This window comes from Anser cygnoides, chromosome 11 (assembly GCF_040182565.1).
Source record: "Anser cygnoides isolate HZ-2024a breed goose chromosome 11, Taihu_goose_T2T_genome, whole genome shotgun sequence".
NCBI classification, from domain to species: Eukaryota; Metazoa; Chordata; class Aves; order Anseriformes; family Anatidae; genus Anser; species Anser cygnoides.
In genome coordinates, this window is record NC_089883.1 from 21966235 (window position 1) to 21983401 (window position 17167).

Consider the following 17167-nt stretch of genomic DNA (forward strand, 5'->3'; position numbering starts at 1 on the left):
GCGTCGTGGCCTGACCCGGCTCGGCTCGGCTCGGCTCCGACAGCAGGGGCCCCGTGGCCCCAGTGTGCCCCGGTCCCCCGCCGGCAAGCAGGGCGCGGCCCCCCGGTCCCCTCCCGAGGCAGCCGACGCAGCCCTGCTGCCCCTCGCCCAGTGCGGCGGGAGGAGGAATGGCGCCTTCAGTTCTCCCCCCGACGTTTTCTCTTCGCAGAGTTTTGGGGATATTCGGTTATCCTCTCGTCTTGTGGGCTGTAATGAATGGCCTTTGCGATTCGCTGGGACGACGTGTGCTCTTGCCCGCGGTGCTGCACCTGGTGTGTGGCAGTAGAACACGCGGACAGTTGAATGAGCCCTTTTACCCGTGTTAGCACTGGCAAGGGGCGTTTTCTAAATTTGTGATCCCCGCAGCAGAGTGCACTGTTTCAGTGTAAGTCACGTGGAAAGGACAAGCTCAGCTTTTCTAGATTTGGAGGTGAGAAGTTGCGAGGGATGCGTTTGCTTAACACTTCTGACAATCAGCTCTGATGTAGGTGCTTACATTGCAGCATGCGTGTTGAAACAAAAAGGCCAAAGCGTGTAAATAGCCTTTCATCAGTCTTGTTTGTAAAACCCACATTAAGAGATCAATCAGCACTTCGATAAACATGCCCCTATGACTGCTCTGTTTGTACTTAGTCTCTTGGTACTAGCACCACTATGAAATTATCTGTGAAACAAAGAAGCATTCTAAATACTGACAGAAAAAGGGCTAAAGTTAACATCTAAAACTCTGCTAACAGATTTATTTCACCATGGACTACAATATTATCATTAATGGGATCTAGGAAAGGGATTGTACAATGAAATGGCAGAAATTGCTTCTGCTAATTGGAAGAGTGATAAACTAGTCAATACTAGGGAAGATTGTAAGCAAGTTAAAGAGGGCCCCAACACAGCTTTGTTAGTGGGCTCCAAGGCAGAAATGTACAGAAAGATGTGTTACAAAAATTCACAACAAATAATGTTTTGTAGCTTTCCATTTAGAGAAATCTTACAAAACATTTGAATATATATAGTTGGACAATAACACAGCTTTTACAGAGAAGTACAAACTAAATAATTGACTGTGAAATTTTGTAACATCTGTTCCTCATTGCTGTCTTCTTACTTAAGTTTTGCATTAACTAGGCTTCCAGTTTTAGTTTTAGACTGAATGTAAAAGGCTTAGCAGCCTGGATTTTTCTTAGTGGACTAAAAACCAAATAATAATAACAACAATAACAACACTAATAATTTGGTACATGTTTTAAAATCACCAGGGTATGCTGGTGAGATATTATAAGACTTGTTTTAATTTTTCTTTTCTTCTTACTTCTTGTTTATCATTTTAGTGTCTTGCTTACGTTAAAGAAAGTTAATGGGTTAGTGTGTACGCTAAATCGCTTTAAGGTAGTTTTGAAGTGAATCACTATCAAATCACTTATGTTTCACTAAGATAACAGCTTAATTTCTTCTCAGTCTCTGTTTACCCACTGTTCCAGCATGACATGCTGAAGCATCCCAAGTTTGCAAGCACTGTGTGGAAGCTAAATATCTTTACGGCCTTATGAAACAAAAGAATATGCCAAATCTTCCTCTGTTTTGGAATTTTCAGTGACACGTCTAGAACCTCCAAATGGAAAATCTGAAGAACTTTCTTGGAACTGTTGCAGTAAAACTGTAAATACTGTCTAAATAAGTCACAGGGATAATCGAAGGTTTGGAATTTTAGTTCTCTTCACCGTACAGAAACGGTGCTCATACAAAGGCTCATACGAAGTTTGAAAAAGTCAAAATTTAGAAGAAAATCAATTTGTTCAGGTCTGGTGTAATCAAATCTGACTTTGAAGAGGGTGCCTTCATGTGTGTTTATGTGACAAACCCCAGTGCCACAAACAAGCCATTGATCTGCACTGCTGCACGTCTTCCTTACCTGCAAACAGTTTTACAGAGCTGTGGCATAGGAAAGGTGGGTGGAGGCCATGGAGTTTTGTTACACAAGGCAACTGCCTTCTCTGCTTCTGGCTAGAGCCAGCCAAGGTGGAGGAATTAAGTAAAAGCGGGTCCCTTTCATCCTTTTCAAGGGAACGTACAAACAATACTTTACCATTGGACATCTGACTCCTGAATTAGTTTATGACTACTTGTATTTAAAACAAAATTCTTATCAATTAGGATATCTTAATCTTATCTGTCATGTGTTAGGTGAAGAGCAGGAAGAAGCAGCTTAATGTAGCTCCTGATATAGGAGAGAAAACCCGTTGTACTTCAAAAAGTTAAACCAAAATTACTTTAGAACACATTTTAGACAAGAGGCTTCCCATCTTTTATGCAAATATAGTCCTTCTAAAGGTTTCCAACCTGCCTTTCAGATTGCTGAAGCTGAAGGAGAGCTTTATAGCAAAATTTGGATCAGCTCCCAAGTTTTATGTTCGTGCACCAGGGCGAGTCAACTTAATAGGTAAGAGAAATATTAATATTTTATTATTTTATTTTATCTGACGTCACAGAAGCCTACTAATTTAAAACACAGAATCTAAAATAATGTTGGATTTTATTTTATTTCTTATTTTATTTTATATTATTTTATTTTATTTTTATTTTTTATTAGAAAAGTTGCATGTGATAAAAGGAAAGTAGAATATAATACTTTCCTAGCTTTTACAACACCTTATTATAAAGAATTTCACACTCAAATATCAGTTTTGGAAAAAATCATAGAGAGCAGCAATAATTTTGAAAACTGGAGTAACATTCCAATTTATGGTTGGTTACAATTCTTTTGAAAAGCTTTGCAAATCTAATCAAAGTAGTTGCTGAACAGTGCATCCATAAATGAAATCATTATATTTTTTTCTCATTCATTATAATTTAAGTTACCAGATATAGCTAGCCAAACAGGAATACATATGAAGGTATGAAATGATTCTACCAGGATCTCAGCCATAGAGATGCATCCACAGAACAGTTGGTTGTGATTCACATGCTGCCTGGAGAGACACAAATACTGTTTATCTAGGACTTACCTGTGTTTCTGTGGCTGCCTTATTTTTTAGATTTGTCTGTCCATGTTAGGATTGTGCTCTCCCTAGAGCTCAATTTCTTGTATATGCATAGAGGAACCATACACATTTGAAGACTTCGTAAGTAAAAGGAACCTGGAAAACAGAGCTTTAAAATTAATTAGTCCATTGTGCAGTTAATGATGATTTTCAACTTGGTGTTCTTACTGTTGCACCTATATGTATTAGTTGTTATTTACATATAATTATAACCTTCTTGGAAAAAAGCCCAGAAATTTTATGAAAATAAATCCACCACAAGCCTTATCCAGTGGTCAATGAATCTGCCACATGAGCAGAGGAAATCACATAATGGGAAGTCATGTACTGACTATCTCTTCCAGTCATCAGTTAAATGTAATTGATTAGAATTATTTTTCCATACCGACACAAAAGTTTACAGTTAATGTAGGTAGTTGTTCTCATTCTGGACAATAATATACATAGTGTTTTTTAAATTTTTATAAGCCAATGTTAAAACATGAAGATTTATAAACAGGTGCAATAGATAAAATCATTAAAGAATAAAATATTTGTGTAGTAATACAAAATGGAGGAAACGCACCCTAAACTTTCAAGTGTACTTTAAATAGTAAGAATTGAGACTATACTCAGAAGCTGTCTAGTATGGTAAACAACACTGAACTCCCGTAGGAGCCCTGTTTCTGTTACTCAAGAAAGACTTACTCAAAAATATTTTTAATCATCTGTTTCTTCGGTAGGAGAACATATAGACTACTGTGGTTATGCTGTGCTCCCCATGGCTATAGAACAAGATATACTGATTGCAGTAGAACCTGTAAATAATGATGTTGTGCAACTGGCCAATACAAATTCTTTGTACTTGTAAGTAATTGTTTATTTATGAACCTCTTTATGCAGTCGCAATACAGATTAACTTTTGTGAGGTTTGACAAACTTACATTGCAGTATGGATTTTAATTGTGTACATTGAATGATACAAGCAAATGGAATCCCATTTGACCAACTCTGTGCATATTAGTTTAGAGCAGTAGGTTCACTGCTCCTGTCTGCCACCTGTTTGGATTTCTCTTGTGAAGCCTCTGATTTTTCAATCTTTCTAAAAGTGCAACCCACTCACCTCTTTTAGCCCATCTTTCTTGTAACCCTCTCAGCTGGCAGCAATTCAGTTTCTCCTGGGGAAGGGAGTGAAATGTTTTGTAATCAATTGCTGCATATGTAAGCTAACACTCCCCTGCTCTTGTCTTTGGGACTACACTCTGGAGAACCTGGGGCTGTATTTTCACAACACAAGGGCTTTAGCAACAATCCTGTCTCAAAGAGCCTGTATTCCCTCTTCTACTTCCTCCACAGCTGCTTGTTCACAGAATCATAGAATAATTTAGGTTGTAAGGGACCTTTGGAGATTATCTGGTCCAATCTAGGACTAACTTCAAAGTTACAGCAGGTTTTACAGGGCCTTTTACATTCAAATTTTGAGTATCTCTAAAGACAGAAACTCTATAACCTCTTTGAGCAACCAGTTCTCTAGTTTGGACACCTTTGCTGTGAAGAATATTTTCTTCATGTCTGATTGTTTTTTTCTTGCTGCAGATTGCCTGTTTCCTCTTATGCTTCCTTCATATACCTCTAAGAAGAGTCTGGCTTCATCTTCTGTGGAGCCATGTGATGAGTGGTCAAAGACTCAAATGAGATTCTCCCATTCAATTTTCTTCTGCAGGCTGAATAAAACCAGCTCTCCTAGTCTGTCCTTACACATGATGTGCTGTAGTAGCCTTGTAGCCATCTTGGTGGCCTTCTGCTGGACTGTTTGACACTTTGTCAATGTCTTTCTCTACTGGGAAGCCCAAAACTGGAGACAGTATTCCAGATATGGTCTCACAAGTGCTGAATGTATGGAAATATTCCTGCCATTCCTTTCAACTCCAGCCACATTTTTCTGCCTTCTCCTTGCAACTGACTGATATTTGTGTGATAGCCTGATAGTTCAGAGCAGGTCACTCATTGACATGAACTTTATTGGGCATTTTGCAAAAATCAAATCAGCACCAACTTAGTTGGCTTAAGCCAATGATAAATTACTCCCTGAAGGTGCAACATATGGCAGGCAGCACAGGGACATATAGGTTGGAAAAGACCTCTAAGATCATCTGGTCCAACCTTTAAGCTAGCACTGCCAAGTCTGCCATTAAACCATGTCACTAAGCACTACATCTACACATTTTTTGAAGACCTCCAGGGATGGTGACTCAGTGACTTCCCTGGGCAGCCTGTTCCAATACTACACAACGCTTTGAGTGAAGAAATTTTCCCCAAGGAACATACTGCCAAGAGTGGGAACTAGTTAAGCACATATTCCTGGTTAAAGCTCAGATCTTGTGAAACACGTTCTGAGCTGCTACCTGCAAGTTAGGCAGTTAAGAGGAATTTTCACTTCCATGCAAAGTATAAATACGCAAATACTTTACAGTCTGCGGAGTATGTTCTCACAATATGGCTGGGCTGAATTAAGAGCTCACCACTCCCGAAGGGGGGGTGACTTCCTTCTTTTACCCCTGGTCTCCCTATTCCCGCTTCCAACATCGTTTCATCCTCTGCCTTTTCCCTGGTGTAGTAACAATCTTAAGGTAAAGTGTGCCCTGATTAATTTTCGGTCATTTTAGTGAATTGAATTGTGATGGATTCAGCACAAAAGCTGACTCAGGGTAAACAGTGGGAACATACAGTGATGAGTGGGGGGAAGGAAGTGGAAGACTTTACTTTTCTGTGATAGAAACCTGCAATGGGGCTTCAACTTTGTTGCAAAACCATTTTGCAAGAGACAAGAGTTTCAGAATTGTAACAGCTTTGATTAGGGAAAGTTATTACAAAGGCTGCTAAATAAAGCAGTAACCAAAAGGTAAATATATTTATGTGGTTTTTGAGCTTTGGCTCATTACATGGCAATTAAAATAGCCTTCTGAGGCACATACAGTTCTTACCAGATCTAGAATTACAGCCTTTGAATTCAAATTGTGTGCACAGTCACTGTATTTTTATGTATGCCTTGTTTTCAGTTTAAAATCATATGTTTTAAACCATAAACCAAGAAAAGGTTTCAGATTATGGCATTAAGCATTCTCTGTTTTGTTGAGACACTGTTGCTTAAAAACAAAGCTAAAACATGCCCATAATTTCATAACAAAGAAATATTTTTCAATACTTTGAATGTTATACCACATAACAAAATTGTTGACAATATATCTTTTTTTCCCCCAGCCTGTTCCACTGCTAGATGTTTATGCCTGTAGTGAATGCATGCATATATATAGGCCTTTGGCTAGCAAGGGCTAACCATAAGCCTCTGTAGAATCACTGTTACCTATTTCATTCTTGTTTTGTGAACTGTTTACCAGTTCATGTAACATGTAACAGTTCTGTAGCCCTCATCCACCCTGATTATTCATATTAACTTTAGGAAAAACAGAACAGAGAATAGGTGGCAAAAACAAAACAAACAAACAAAAACTTTGTTTTTCATCATAAAGCATCTCAACTGATCAGATGCTTTTAAATATTATTTGGGCTAAAATGGTATTCAAAAGTTAAAGTCTCTTGAAGATCCAGATAACTCCTCTTCACACAGCACCTTTTTAATTGAGAAAGACTTGTACAGAGAGTATCTGACATCACACATCTCAAAATGCTTTCAGAAATGTCAAAGCACGATAATTATCAATTACCATTCCATCTCACAGAATGACCTGAAAATCTTTAAAAAAAAAATTAGATTTTTTACAGAGAGTTCAAACAGAAAAACTAAGAAACTGCTGAGACAATGAGGCTCTGTGTGAAAAAGCCAAATTGGTCTCCCAGAAGTAAGGATTAATTACTACTCAAGCAAGGAAAAACATCTCAACCACATTTTTTTTTCCACATTATTCAAGAAACTCACCTCTTCTAATTATACAGACCAATTAAAATGCTTATATCTAGCCCTGGAGGAGGGAAAGCCTTACCACAAGTCCTTTAAAATGGAAAGGTTGGGACAGACAATATCAAGGTATTTTTATCTCAAGGGGATGTTTTCCCCTATTTTTTATTCTACTTGTTTTCACAAAGTACTTATATCAAACTTCCTACCTTCCAGTAGGAGGGCTGAAGGCAAGATTGAAAATTTTCTGATTTAAGATAGCTCGGGCATTTAGGAATGAGTTTTTGTAACAAATTGAATGTGATAACAACAGCAAAAAGACTTAAGGTTTCTGGGGACCTTGCCAATTCCACATCCTGTGTTTGTATGAATTATGTGCATGTGAAACTTGCCAAGTTCACAGCCAACTTTTCTTTCTTTTTCTATGTGAGATTACAGAAATCTACAAAATGCACTTTAAGAAGTAGTTATTTTCATTTATCCACAGAACCAGCAAATATATACCATAGTATATGTCTTTTTGTTCATTACATTCTAACTTTGTCTGATTGCATGCAAAGAATTATGCAGATAAAATATTTTAGGACCCTTTTTTGAGGAAAAGAGGACTTTAAATTCACTGTATGATAATCACTTTTACACATTGATTTCCAGCATCTTACTTTTTTAAAATAATAATTTAAGGTTATTGTAGAAAACAAACATAAGTAAACAGAGGATTATTTTATTCTTCATTACTTTTGACAGTCATTTTCTACTGTACTTCTGCTTTTTGATTATATTCAAAAGCCGTAACAAAAACAATTTGTTTTATTCTCTGGAAGATTGTTCCGAAGACACGTGAATCTCAAATTGGAAGAATTTACTGCTATCCTTGAACTTTACTTGTATTGTAATCTCCACACTCCCTTTCAGATCTTTTTGTTACTCTACAATCCCCAGTATTTTGCAGTTAACTTGCTACAATTCTTCAGTGCTGCATTGTTGATGAAGTCCTGTAAGTGGCACTATTTTGAACAATTTGGATGGGAAGATAGCAACTTATATGTTAAACTGTATAGCAATCTCTGATGTTTCTGCACTGTACTGAATATTGAAAGTGAATGTATAACTGAGAAAATATTAATTCTAAGTTGATATTTGAAATGTGATATCTGTCTTGTAGCATTTACCTGGGAATAGGCTGTAGATTGGCAATACAAGTGGAGTATCTTACTACAACACAGCTAGCATTAGAACCTATGTTTGCATAAACACAAAAATTGCAGCCTTTAACTGCATCACAATAAAGTGAAGTTTTCAGCCATTATTTGAAGACAATTATATCATTGTAAGATGCTTTATATTAGTATGACTAACAGGTTCTCTATAGGGAACAGAATACTTTACTGATAAAGACACCTTCACACTGGTATTTTTTTACAGGTAGTAACTAGCAGTATTATTTTGGACAAAAATAAAAACAGCACGTCACCAACCTATATAGCTTACAGATACAGACTGGGACTAGCATAAGAAAGAAAATTTGTTCTCTTAAAAGCTGCGAAGTGTCTCCTTGCATGTAATTTCTTGAAAGTTTTTTTTTTCTTTTTTTCCTTCCATTAAGAAGGATATTTCCAATATCCCAATATTCCAGGATATTTCCCAATATTTCCAGGGAATCCAGCTGCCTCTTTTCATATTGTTTGGCAGACCTTGCCTTGTAAAGCACAACTTAGCCTACAAGGTTTGAATAATTTTTGTTAGCTTTGCTTGACATTCTCAGTGCCTTTACTCTTTCTTTGTTGGACATCTGCTGTACTGGCATCAGGTAGATACAGTTATTGGGTGTTTGACAGTATAGACTTCTAAACAATCTACCCTTCCTGATGATTAATGCATGCCCCTCCAAGGCGTCTGCACATCACTCCATGTATATTTTTAAAGCACCTATCTGTAGCATTAGTTTCTTTAGGAACATTCAGGTTTACCATTTTTATTATTTTGAAATGCAGTATCAGCATTATCCTGGAGGAAATAGATAAAGTGTTATTTTAATTATATCTTGTAACATACATAATACAATTTTACAGCATTAGGCCTGTTTTAATGAGCTGCCATTCACAGTGAAGGTAATGAAGATGAATTCCTCAGCAGGGATTACAAGAAAGCCCAAAGTGTATTTATCTCTACTCTAGGCTTGACATGTATGATTAGTTAGATTTATACTTTTCTAAGAGATTTAAGAGAGTGTGTACATGTGATGGAAGCCATGCTGCCTTGATTACGGGTGCTAAGGGCAGTTTAATCTCTGAATTTGTGTAATAAATTCTGTTACTTTAGGAAATACTATTATGCTTCTATCTAAAATATAGAATTGATTAATAAAGAAGATCTGTACAATAGAACATTGTACTGAAAAAAATGGTTAACAGAAATGTTTTTGTTCATCAGCAGGTGGCAGTAATAAGCCATGTTTTTTCAGACTAGATTTACTGACAAGTTAAAGCCTCAAGGTTTTTCTGTTTTTGCAGGGATTTCAGTACTAGTGTTAATGACATTCAGATTAACAAAACCAAACCTCAGTGGCATAACTACTTCCTATGTGGACTGAAGGGTATTCAGGTAAGCCAAAACTATTTAACTTATGAAATTAATGTGGAAGTAAAATATGACATGCATATCCGTTCACCCTGAAACTACTTTCCTGCATTCTCTGTCGTTTCTTGATATACAGTTATTTAACGATGAGATATGAGTGGTTTTGTTTTAAAATATTTGCACAGCACTATATTCATATTTATTACATAAATTATGATACCAAATAATCACTTATTTAGTAAAGTCATGATCAAACTCGTGTCAAGATGACATTTTTGTATTTTAAAGTTAAAAAGAATGCTTCCCACTGGACTCATGCAATTAAAATTTGTTTTTTAAAAAGGTCTGGAGTCATGTCTGTCAGGATACAAAGGTCATATTTTAGTCCTTTTCTTCCTATGGAAACATTTTTAAAAAACATAGTTTCCATTAATGTTGGAAACATACAAGTCACGCACAGCAACTGAGCAAAACTGACTCATGCAGTAGGCAAAAGAAATCTCAGAAAGTATATAAACCACATACAGAAGGAATTATCCAGTAAGAACCATTACTTATCCAGACTTTCAGTGTGTGGAATCTGAATGGGAATTTCAAAATTTCCTAAGTGAGTTAAGAGTAGAGCTATGCAGGAAACGGCGCGCTTACGGTAAAGGCTGGAACAGTGAACAGACAGACGTTTTCCTGTCTGATCATTTGAGCTTTATCTTCTCCTCTGTGAGCTAGCCTGTCTCCGGACTGACTTGAAGACTGAACTGCTTGTGAAACCAACTGCTGATCATCAGTATTGTCCTGGGAGGCAGCCTGAACTCAGAATTGAGGCATCCTATAAATCTCACCTGTCCTTTCCAGGTGATTCATGGTCCTTTGAGTAAAAAAAACACACAGTGACTTCTCAGCCCAGTGACATTTCTTGAAGGGTAGATGGGATAAACAGCGACGGCAAGGTAAGGTCACCACAGCCAGCCCAAATTATGGGTAAATGTGCTTCTGAAAGCACATGAAGCTTGTCTCTAGTTAGGCCATCTGGGTCACCCCACAGGGTGATCTAGTAGATAAGCACTGCGGGCAGCCAAGAAAGCATGCTTTAGACCTGGCACTGATGTCTTCAAAATACGATATTTGGAACAATCAGTGCCACGAATCACTTCATTACGATCCATAGTTCCTAAACAGACCCCCCGCTATGTTTAGATCCCAATAAATTACTTACATTTGCAGTAACGTATTTTCAATTCTATATAGCTCAGTAACACATGCATTTAAATTGCATTGACCGTAGATATATAGATTAAGTTTCTTTGCAATATATCTTTTCTTATGTTAAGGCTAGCATGACCAATTGAGTTTCCTTATTTTGCAGTCTGCTACTGAGATTTGTTTCCTAAGGACAAGCTTTTATACTAGAAGGTTAATTTACAAAGCAGGTTTTCAGACTCAAGCACTGGCAGAAAATAAGCATGAATGTTACAGACTTAAACACTGAAATACAAGTATTTAGAGGGTCCAGCGGGATAATCTGTTTATATTAAGTTGAACATGCTATCCTTTTGGGACAGAACTATTGCAGAACTTGGCAAAGTCCATTTTCATTTTTGAAACCAAAATACGTTTTCTATTTAAACATTGCGTGATAAGTTTGCAAGCCTGATTCACATTCAAGACAGTCCAGAAACTGTGGATCAGTTTCTGGTTACTCAAGCATTTTCTGTTTTTGAACAAGCCTGTCTAGTGTTCTTCATGAAGGGCAGCAGTAGTATTTCAGGTATGAATTCCCTTCTGTTTGTAGAAAGGGAAATTTAAAATTTGGAGTGATGCTAGAAAACATTAAAGGAGGTGCTTTGTGTTTGCTGATCTCTACCAGTGGTATTTATGGTTGAAGTTATTTCAGGAAAAGTAGTAGAAATCTTTTGAAGGTGGGCGCTTCTGTATGGAAACACTGTCATTTTTCTCATTATTGACTATTTTTCTGATTATTTTGATGTAGTTCATTGACATATAAGTCCATATCAGAATATAGTTGTTCATATACCCCCCATATACGTGCAAAGCTTTTTTAGTATGTACTGCATGTTTACTTCTAATTAACAAAAGAGAGAAATTTATATTAAAGTTATGCTAGATAAAAAGACACAACAACTAAAGAGTAATTAAAAGAATATGTGCACGATGATTTATGACTTCTCTATTAAATATATTATCTGTGATATTTGTCATGTATGTAAAAATGTCTCAAATTTTATTCTAAAAGTAGCATGACAGATCTATCATTGCTGGTGCCTCCTAAAGCGTAGTGTCCTTCAAATACCGGTATGGTTTTTTCAGTGCCAGTCCTGTGGGTGCTTCAGGAGATGCAAGTATCTGGCTTTGAACACAGCTGCATGGCCACTAGTTCCTGATCAACGTGATGTGGCTCCCTAATACCACATGCCAGCATTAAAAGTGAGGCATGAAGTGGACTGCAAGCTCTTTGGGATGCATTTAGTGAGGAGCTGAGGAAAAAAAGATGAAAGGAGGGTGTAAAATGATTGGTAACCTCCGGTACTGTCACCATGACAGCTCAGAGCTGAGCCAGTGCTGTAAAACCCACCCACGAAGCTTGGTAAATTCTTGGACACTTAGCCCACACTGAATTCTGCTTGGGGTACAGTTCTGTCAGCCCATGTATGTTTTTATACAGGAACTGCAGACATACCTTTGGCTGAAGCCTTACCGTTGGCTTTGTTCTTAAAGAATAGCATGAAAATTTTGCTTTATTTTGGAGATACCAGAAGCAGGTCTTTGGTTCCAACAACTCAGCAGAAAGATTCTCTTTCTAAGTATCAGATAATTGCAAGCCTGAGCCTGTCAGTACTTGAAACTGAGATTGTTTATTTTTTCATTGTTAGGAACATTTTGGTCTTAATAACCCAACTGGAATGAATTGTCTGCTAGATGGAACCATCCCTCCAAGTTCTGGTCTTTCTAGCTCCAGTGCTTTGGTGTGCTGTGCAGGACTCGTGACACTAAGAGCTAATGGAAAAACCCTCTCTAAGGTAATTTACTGTAAAACACAAGAGTGTCAGCAGTAAAATTCTACTTAAAATTAAATATTGTTAATGCCTGTAAACATTAAAAACACGATACAATTGTTTTTGCAAAGAGTTGTTGGATATAAACTTAAGATATTGCACAATTGAGCAAATATCTTTGGCCAAATTTTGGCAGGATTTGATTTTGGCAAGAAAACAGGCTTACATTAAAGCTGAAAAAAGGAGCATTATTGTAAGCCTGTGTTTTGGCCAACCATCAGGTCCATGCCTGGACCAGATGTACTATCTGCAGGCCAGGACTGGGGATATATGTGCTAAAGCATGTGGACCACACCCCCGAGGCCTTTACCCTCTCCCTGAATGACTTTTCATGGCTGCAACAGCACAGCATCTGTTGGAGGCCTGTGGAACAATTTCTTGATAAATTATATAATCAGTACAAAGTAGAGGTAAAATTCTTCCATCTGACCCTCCTTATTCTTTTCACAGTTTTTTTGGAATGAACATACTTATAATCTAAAATGTATTCCTCACTTTTTTAAACAAACATTAGTCTAAAACCAAACCCCAAGTATGTGACCTGTTACCAATACAAGTGTTAGCAGAATTTGGCTCGTGTAATAAAATTTTCTGGAGGAGTCATGGTCCTTGAAAGTGCTGTATGGGAATGAAGTTCTCTCCAGTAAAAATGTCTGGTTAAGTGAAACTAGGATCTTAAATTAGAACATTGTCAGGAAGAGAAAAAAACAGATCTAAATGTGACTGTTACACATATTTGTGCCTATTGTCTAATTAAGTCAGACATTCCCACGTTGTGGTACAAAGCCAACTTAAAGTGGTACATGGTGATGGCTGCTGTTAACAGTGCTTGTATACAAGCACTTATCTGAGCCATAAGGTAAACAGCTCCACACAGAAAGCTTTTTCTGATCCATTGTGGCTTGCTCCTCGATATTGCTGCAGCTGCAGCAATCTGCTCAACAGTAAGTTCTCCAAGCCACGTTGCACAACTCAAAGTGCTTCAGGAAGGTATCAAGCAGGGCTAAGGCAGCAAGAAGCAGGGTTGGTAAGGTGTGCTGGCTTTCCATGTAGGAGGATGTGGCTACAGTCATTGTCACCCTGCTTTGTGTTGGTGCAGCATGTGGTCAAAGGGTAAGTAAGGGACTGGGCGTTTAACAGAGGCTGTAGTTTGTGGGGTGAGATGTAGTGCAATGGTAGAGGAAGACATGGAACTGGGGACCCCAGTTTGATGAGCGCAGCTTTGCAGGAAGAGGGTTGGAGGTGACAGTTGTGCTTCTTTATAGTATAGATGTGTACCTGGCCTGCCAAGAAGCTTTTGGTTTTGCATAGATGGTCTTATCACACAGGTCAGCACCATCTCTGATGGTGGTAACCAAAGGAGCTAAGCTGGGGAACTCCTGATCAAAGTCACTGGAGTGCGTGTGTTCAGAGAGGAACTGGGTATCTGCAAAACCCATAAAACAGACAGAAGTCAGAAAGTCCAAGTTTTGCTAGGTAGTAGAAATCTGTAACTGGAAAACCAGAAGCCAGGTTTTCATTATTCCAAGAAATACTGCTTTCTCCAGAGAATAAATGATACAGTGTGTATCTTGAGGTAAATTTACACATGGCCTGGGAGTACTGGTTGGCATTATGCCAGACCTTTTTCTAAAGAAAGGTGCAAAACTCTTTTGGCATTTTTATAGAAACTTGTGGAGGGACAAAAGGAAGACAGAGACTACTGAATGTCTTTCCTTCTCTTCATGAGTCCTGTTCAATCAAACCAAAATTCCTTCTGCTTGCTGGTTGGAAAAGGTGCTGAAAGTTAATGTTGCGTCTCAAATACAGTTGCACAAACACAAGAGACACAATTTCACATTTTTGCCAGGAACTCCGGCTGTCTGCAGCCAAGTATTTTGCACTTGTGATGAAAAATGAGCAATTAATGTACAGATGAGAATTCCCAATAACTAACACAGGAGCAGTTAAGAACATGTCCAAGATTTTGTGTGCTTGTATAGACAGAGACACCTGGTTGTGCTGGGTAAGACAGAGGATGGCAGCTCTGCAAACTGATTACTTTTGTTTAGGCTCAAACTTTCCCCAAATCTGTCCTGTGTTCTTGGATAATTTATGATTTAACGTTAAGAGACCTCTTATGTCTAGCCAGATCCAGGTTTGCTGTTGCACTGAACTTCTGCTTAGCCTCGCGGAACTGCCTCGTATAAGGCAGTGTTAGTCTGAGTATAAATTAGAGCAATCTAGGCATGTTAGCCCTCAGAAGTATAAAATGTGCTCTTGTGACTTCTTTACAGCTCCTAATACATCCTTTGCTGGTGTCAAATGGTATCTGTGCAGGATCCAGTAATACTGGCTTGTATCAGCTGGGAGCTCCCTCATGGCAGGGGAATTTTTAGCTGAACAGAAATAGGGGTATTCCAGATCCTTTCTGCTAGAAAGCAAACCAGGATCTTGCATTTTTAGGGCTCTGGATATTTGTTTTTGTTTAGTTTTAAGTAAGAAATAATCACTTTATCTTGTCCCCCCGTCTTTTTTTTTTTTTTTTTCAAATGCTTAGATTTGCAAAAGTTGTAAATGGTAGCATTTATAAGTAACAACATTTGGTCATTAGAGTAGGCTGTCTTGGTAATTTTATGAGAAAAGATTGACTTTTTGCCCCTCATTAGTCCGATGGACTTTGCAAAATCTTAATACTATGGTCTGTAGCAGCAGGACATAGAAACTTTTGGCTTTGGAATCAAATTTGGCTGAATGGTAGGGCTTCTGTAGCCAAAGGTATGAAAAATTGACCTTTTACTGAATGGAACATTTATCTGTTTTGCTTCTGTGCAACTATTTTTATTAGAATATTTGAGTTACATGCTCTCTCTTTCCTGATAAATCGATGTTTAAAATAGTAGCTGTAGACTAAAAACTGCTGAAATTTAGAGCTTTTGTGAGACAACACTTCCAGTGTGATGTTTGGGCCTGTGAGATTAAGACACCAAAAAAAAAGCAAACCCCTAAAAGAAAAATACTGTACAAACATAGTTAGAATCTCATGGTGGCTTGATTTAAAAATAGCTTTTTTTTTTTTTTCCTGACGTTGAAAACAAAATCAGGAAAAAAATATGCTCTCTAATTATTGTGTGTAGCAGTCTGCAATAGGGCATTGTTTCAGTTTGCATACAGTATTTTTTTAAAAACCCATCACACACATACACAATAGTTTAGGGAGAATACTAGTCCAAGACAATTCAGCCAGATGTGCAGTGCTAACCAGTTGCAGCAGTGCAACAGTATTGAAATAGCAAGATGGAAAATTTAGAATGCGATCCTTAAAAAGAATCCATTTTTCTTCTCCAAACAGGATACCAGTCTAAGACTCTGCTGGCATCTCTCAAAGAACAGCAATGCTCAGTATTAGCTTTTGATTTTAAAGTGATTTTTATTTTACTGTTACAAAATCAATCTTTTGCACAAGTTTTCATCAGGAAAAGATACTTTTTGTAAAGGAAATGGAATAATGCTCTAAATTGTCCCAGCTTTGTGTTTCATGGTAGGAATTAATAAGTACAGATATTCATTTAGTACGTTTGAATAACTATATTTACTTGAAAGATGTGATGATAGTGTTGCTGTCCAAATGTTAAATCTTGTGGTACTAAGTTCTCTTCAGCCACCCTAATATTTTTTTCTGTTGCTCAAGACTGGGCGGCTGTGCACATACCTATTGGCAAAAATAGATATAAAGCCATTAGGGTTTATTTAATTTAATGTGAAATGTTGAGCATAGGAAGTTAAATTATATTTGGCTCTATCTAGTCTGAGAAAAATCTAAGTCAGACAGAAATTTGAGTAAAGGACCTAAATCTAGTCTGTAGTGGCGCAGTGTCTGTTGGCTTCAATATTATCACACTACAGCTCAGTTGAATTAGAATGTGGGATTGTCAAAACATTCAGTGTTGTCCTGTATTTAAGCAACTACATTACGTGGTAATGTCATTGATTCTATCCTCTTTTGATAGTCCAAGCTGGCAGTGATAATATTGAAGATAGAAGCCTGAAGGCTATCAAATGGGACTTTAGGGGACTGGGACAGTTAGTGGATGGAGCGGGAGTACAGGTGGTGTTTTTGTCTATCCCTACAGTGGCAGGGAGGGGTACAGAGAGGACATGGAAAGCCCACCTGATAAACACGTGGCTCAGAGGCTGGTGCCAACACAGAAATTTTGTTTTTTTTGACCATGGGGCACTTTACTCGGCACCCGGCCTGATGGCCACAGACGGGTCCCACCTATCTCTAAGGGGAAAACGGATCCTAGCCCAGGAGCTGGCAGGGCTCATTGAGAGGGCTTTAAACTAGGTAAGAAGGGGGACGGGGCTGAAATAAGGCTTGTTAGAGGTGTGCCAGGAGGAACAATGGCAAGGCCAGGGGAGAAGGCAATGGCCCAACTGAAGTGCATCTACACTAATGCACGCAGCATGGGTAACAAACAAGAGGAGCTGGAAGCCATCGTGCAGCAGGCAGGCTATGACTTGGTTGCCATCACGGAAACGTGGTGGGACCACTCTCATGACTG

The 17167-nt window shown here is 38.0% G+C and overlaps 2 protein-coding genes across 10 annotated transcripts in view; one reads left to right on the forward strand and one right to left on the reverse strand.

The window, feature by feature from the left end:
* GALK2 (galactokinase 2) overlaps positions 1–17167 on the forward strand; it is a 53117-nt gene that overhangs the window by 344 nt on the left and 35606 nt on the right. For 2 of the 6 annotated variants that reach the window (XM_048052331.2, XM_048052336.2), the window contains exons 2-5: positions 2388–2476; positions 3800–3923; positions 9486–9576; positions 12441–12587. In XM_048052331.2, the coding sequence (XP_047908288.2) occupies positions 2388–2476; positions 3800–3923; positions 9486–9576; positions 12441–12587 (451 nt within the window). The other 4 variants (XM_067003797.1, XM_067003796.1, XM_048052334.2 and 1 more) reach the window with 4 other exon arrangements.
* Positions 11827–17167, reverse strand: part of FAM227B (family with sequence similarity 227 member B) — a 124870-nt gene continuing 119529 nt past the window's right edge. For 3 of the 4 annotated variants that reach the window (XM_067003803.1, XM_048052349.2, XM_067003802.1), the window contains one exon: positions 16094–16314. The gene's annotated coding sequence lies outside the window, so the exon portion shown is untranslated. Of the gene's footprint in view, positions 12045–16093; positions 16315–17167 lie in introns of those variants that run through there. The other variant, XM_048052347.2, reaches the window with a different exon arrangement.